Here is a 5,154-nt window from a genome sequence, read left to right on the forward strand (position 1 = left end):
CAGATTCGAAATATATAACACCCTATACTTTCCCATTACGCATAAAAAATACGATTACAATATAAATTATCATGTTGTTGAACTGTTCAATCTTAAAATGGATAAGAAAAAAAATAGTTGTTGACCTGTTAAACGACTTCTAGCTATCAAACTACCATCAAATAACAACGTTCCTTTAGGCTTTAGTAAACCTATTAACAACTCTTTCTATTTATCAAACTATTATACAATAACAATCTTTTAGTAGACAACGCCAACTTAATATTATTCGCTGTCCAAAAAAAAAAAAGATTAATTACATTTCGAAGTTAATTATCATATTTAGACTACGACATTGTTTAATCAAACAAGCTTCAAGAATTGATTTGGATTTTTTTAAAGAGATTTATTTAATTATTAATCAATGCCTTTGGTTTTAAAGAAGTATTAATTAGAGTGCGGTCATACATAAATCTCATGTACAGGTGTTTACAAGCCTGTTTGATTCAAAATATGAAGGTTATAAAATCATATCCAAGATATATGTTTTCTAACTTTGAATCTGTTGAGATACAAACAAATCCCACATCCATAAAATAACACAACAAATAACAACTTATATAATACAAACATACTTCAATGATTAGAGGCTTTTTGGCTAATGACCAAAAGCAAAACTGTGAAGGCTAAGACCCAAAACGAACAATATCTCATCATTATGGAGTATGTTTGTATAATAACCTTATAAAAATCGACAGAAAATTTTGTCGCACATAGTAGTCTTACTTGCTCAAACATGTTAATTCTAGATCTAGTAAAGGAAACATACCCAAGAAATTATGTTATCATGTATGAGGTTTGATGGGTAGATGCTTATTATGTTAGAAAAAAGCTTTGACTTCATGCATTGCTGTTCCATTCTTTAGTTCTATTAAAGTCAACGAATGCACAAACAGAAACGTTAGCATGAGAGGGAACCAGTGATGTAGCTAACCTTTGAAGATTTTGTAGAGCACAATAGCACATGGGAAATCTAGACCAACCTTGAACCAAGAAGCAATGAATGGAAAGCTTCAAGGCTTTGGTTTTGTGCTCTCTTTTGTTGCACTTCATACCAGGGTTCAACACCCTTGACACCATTGCTCCAGGCCAATCACTCAAGGACAAAGAGACTCTAGTTTCAGCAGATGGGAGTTTTGAAGTGGGGTTCTTCAACTTTGGAGATCCAAATAGGCAATACTTGGGTATATGGTACAGGGGTATTTCTCCAAGAACAGTTGTGTGGGTGGCCAATAGAGATGCCCCAGTTGGAAAAGGGGTTTTGAATTTCACTGATGAGGGAAATCTTGTTATATTTGATGGCTCAGGGGCCATCGTGTGGTCCTCCAATGCATCAACAACTGCAAAGAAGCCTATTGTGCAACTCTTGGAGACTGGAAACCTTGTTGTGAAAGAAGAAAGCAACCCTGAGAATCTTGTGTGGCAGAGTTTTGATCTTCCTGGGGACACTTTGTTACCAGGGATGAGAATTAGAAGTAACATGGTAAGTGGTGGTTTTACTTCTCTGACATCTTGGAGAGACACACAAGATCCTGGTAGAGGTCTGTATTCATATCACATAGATACTCATGGTTTTCCTCAAATGGTGATCACAAAGGGAGGGGCATTGTTGTATAGAGTAGGTTCTTGGAATGGCAATATTTTTTCTGGAATTTCTTCTGAAACGCTGTACAAATACTTTAACTTCTCTTTTGTGATAACTGAGCAAGAAGTGTCTTATGGATATGAACTCTTGAACCAGTCATTTGTTTCAAGATATATGATCACAATAACAGGCCAAATACAACGTTTCTTTTTGTCTGATCTGACACATAATTGGCAGCTTTTCTACTCTGGCCCCGCGGATGGGTGCGACAATTATGCCATTTGTGGTGTGAATTCTAATTGTGATGCCAATAACTCTCCATCATGTGAATGCTTTCAGGGTTTCATTCCCACATCTCAAGAAAATTGGAATTCACATAACTGGTCTGAGGGATGTGTTAGGAGAGTTAATTTAGATTGTGGCAATAGTGATGGCTTTCTGAAGTATCAGGGAATGAAGTTGCCAGACACATCAACTTCATGGTTTGATAAGAGCATGAACCTTGTGGAATGTGAGAAATTCTGCAAGAAAAACTGCTCCTGCACTGCATATGCAAATTTAGATATTAGAAAGGGTGGAAGTGGATGCTTGCTTTGGTTTAACAACATTGTGGATGTGAGAAAGCTAACCTCTGGAGGACAAGACCTTTACATAAGAGTGGCAGCTTCTGAACTAGGTGCTAATATTTTATTTCCATCTACCTTCCTGATTTTGGCCTTTCCATTTAAACACACAAGTAAAAATATATAAATTCTAGTTCTTACTAAGCTGCACATCATGCTTGTTGCAGTAGTTTTTTGGGATACATGTTATAAATTTCATCCTTGTTGCAGGTATGAGGTAGATAACAGAACATGTAAGAATATGATGAGCATTATAGGGCATTGTCCAATACTAGTTTAGTTAGCAAAAAAAAAGTGTGGGGAAGAGTCTAATTGCTATCAACTTTCATTGTGAATATGTGCTTTAGATTTAGAGGCCTTATCCTTTAGGATTTCTAAATTGCTCAAATTTGGTGTGTTGGCTAATACTGCCTTTAATCTCTCAGGCCATAACAAAGGCTTGAACAAGAGGATGCTTGCAGGAATTCTGGTAGGCTGTATTGTGTTCATTTTGGTCATGATAATATTGGGAGTGACCATACTTAGGAGGAAAAAGCGCGAGAATCCAGGTAATTATATGCACTGATTTATTTTGTTAATATACTATGGTAAAAAAAATTAGTTATTCAGTACTTGCAAATATTATTTTCTGATAAAATATTAATGTTTGGTAACCATTAGCTTTTCCTCTTATGATAGAACTTATAATGCATAGTCATTTATTTAAAATCATTCTTCTATCCTCACAGGGAGGAACCAAATAGTTAGCTGGAAGAATCATACTGACAACACAGAGAAGAACCAAATTGACATACCAATTTTTGGTTTTTCAACCATAGCTAATGCAACTAGTAACTTTTCCGTTAGTAACAAATTGGGAGAAGGTGGATTTGGGCCAGTTTACAAGGTAATTTCATTAAATTTCTAACCTGCCATTGGATTTATCTTCTATGCATAACTTTCCTATAATGATTGTCAGGGTACATTGACAAATGGCCAAGATATAGCTGTGAAGCGACTTTGCAATAATTCAGGACAAGGACCAAAAGAGTTCATAAACGAAGTTGTGCTAATTGCCAATCTTCAGCACCGAAATCTTGTGAAACTTCTTGGTTGTTGCATTCAAGATGATGAGAGAATCTTGATATATGAATTCTTGATTAATAGAAGCTTGGACTACTTTATTTTTGGTATGAGATTTTATCCTGTCTCAATACTTAATTTTCTCTTGGTATGACCATCCAGTCATATTCTTCATGCTAACTAACTGAAAAAATTGTCAGATGAGTCTAGAAAAAGTTTGCTGCATTGGGCTCGACGCTTCCAAATTATTTGTGGGATTGCCAGAGGACTTCTTTATCTTCATGAAGATTCTAGATTAAGGATTATCCATAGAGACCTCAAGACCAGTAATATTCTTCTTGATGAAAACATGAATCCAAAAATATCAGACTTTGGTCTTGCTAGAACATTTGGAGATGAAGCTGAAGGCAAAACAAAGAGAGTAGTGGGAACTTAGTAAGCATGCTTAAATTTAACTTAAATGACATGATTTTGTGACTTTATAGTGCATAAAAATCACCTTGCCCCTCTTTGTGAGCTTCATTTCATTTTTGTATTGCAGTGGTTATATTTCTCCAGAATTCGCAGCCCGTGGGAATTTTTCAGTGAAATCTGATGTCTTTAGTTTTGGTGTTATCATACTAGAGATAGTTAGTGGAAAGAAGAATACAGAATATTTTGACCATCATGATCATGACCTTCTTGGACATGTAAGTCTAGTGCATACAATATTATTGAAAGCATATTTTGTGTTGAGAATATGTTTAAATATCTTTAGTTTGAAAAAAAGATAATTTCTCATAGGGAAGGTACTATTTGTAATTTGTGCATATTTTTCCTTATTGGATTTGATTTTGAACATTGATGCACATATACATGTATCCAAAACACAATTAGTGAACTCAAAATTCACAATTGATATTTTGATGACGACTAGGCATGGAGGCTGTGGTGTGAAGAAAGGCCATTGAAGTTGATAGATGAATCACTAGGTGAACCGATAACTCTAGCTGAAGATGTGTTGAGATGCATTCAGATCGGTCTTTTATGTGTACAAGACAGACCAGAGTATAGGCCAGATATGTCAGTTGTAATTCTAATGCTGAATGGTGAGAAACCATTGCCTAGGCCACGGGAACCAGCCTTTTATCCGCACCAATCTGGCTCTTCATCAGGAAATAGTAAACTGCAATCGACCAATGAGATCTCTACGTCATTGTTAGATGCAAGATAGTTTATATGGTGTTTATGACTTCAATGTAAATGAAATGGGTTCTCTCTCAATGTTTATGAATGAATATTGAATACACTACTAGTACTGTCATATGACAACCATATTGATTGATTATTTTGGTGCATGGCAGCAAACAACCAGTCCAAGACACAAGATATTTTAATTTAGCATTTTGTACCCGTATGGTCAATGAAATACATGCAGGCAATCCAACAAATCACTAATCACACTCCATACTCTATTTAAATCCCCATTTATTTTACCTGGAAAGAATTTTTTTACGAAAATAGTTATATGGAAGGCTTTAAATATCGTAGAGCCTCAACTTGCTAAGAGCGAACAAAAGACAAACAACAGATCTCAATACTACAGTGTGCTGACCTAAAATCAGTTGTGGAGATATGTTCCTTGAGCATGCATTGAAATGGGGTAATTTCCCTTCCCTTGATTTAACTAAGCAAATAGACACCCCAAAAGATACCTGGTTAGGTGTCTATCGTTCGATTGTTTAATTTATAATGTAGCATCAAAATTAATTTTTAAATCACTTGTGGGGAGTCACCTAACTTTTAAATAAGGCAAAATTAGTTAAAATTTGATTGAATTAGCTACCTTAACTGGTTGAAATAAAT

General features: G+C 35.2%; 1 protein-coding gene across 1 annotated transcript; it reads left to right on the forward strand.

Moving 5' to 3' along the window:
- The first annotated feature begins 701 nt into the window (after positions 1-701).
- Positions 702-4,689, forward strand: LOC109805721 (G-type lectin S-receptor-like serine/threonine-protein kinase At4g27290). The gene is made up of 7 exons (XM_083065175.1): positions 702-2,300; positions 2,673-2,795; positions 2,976-3,133; positions 3,206-3,416; positions 3,510-3,744; positions 3,851-3,998; positions 4,226-4,689. The coding sequence occupies exons 1-7, from the start codon at positions 1,043-1,045 to the stop codon at positions 4,520-4,522; spliced, it is 2,430 nt and encodes an 809-aa protein (XP_082921301.1). The 5' UTR covers positions 702-1,042; the 3' UTR covers positions 4,523-4,689.
- Positions 4,690-5,154: the final 465 nt, after the last annotated feature.

Source organism: Cajanus cajan, chromosome 10 (assembly GCF_000230855.2).
Source record: "Cajanus cajan strain Asha chromosome 10, NIPB_CcT2T_4, whole genome shotgun sequence".
Lineage (NCBI taxonomy): Eukaryota > Viridiplantae > Streptophyta > Magnoliopsida > Fabales > Fabaceae > Cajanus > Cajanus cajan.

Bases quoted from the DNA above. Each gene is read 5' to 3' on its own strand.
- LOC109805721 (XM_083065175.1), top strand. From the start codon at position 1,043: ATGGAAAGCTTCAAGGCTTTGGTTTTGTGCTCTCTTTTGTTGCACTTC. The intron at 2,796-2,975 runs GTAATTATATGC...CTATCCTCACAG, and splicing joins GAAAAAGCGCGAGAATCCAG to GGAGGAACCAAATAGTTAGC. The intron at 3,134-3,205 runs GTAATTTCATTA...AATGATTGTCAG, and splicing joins GATTTGGGCCAGTTTACAAG to GGTACATTGACAAATGGCCA.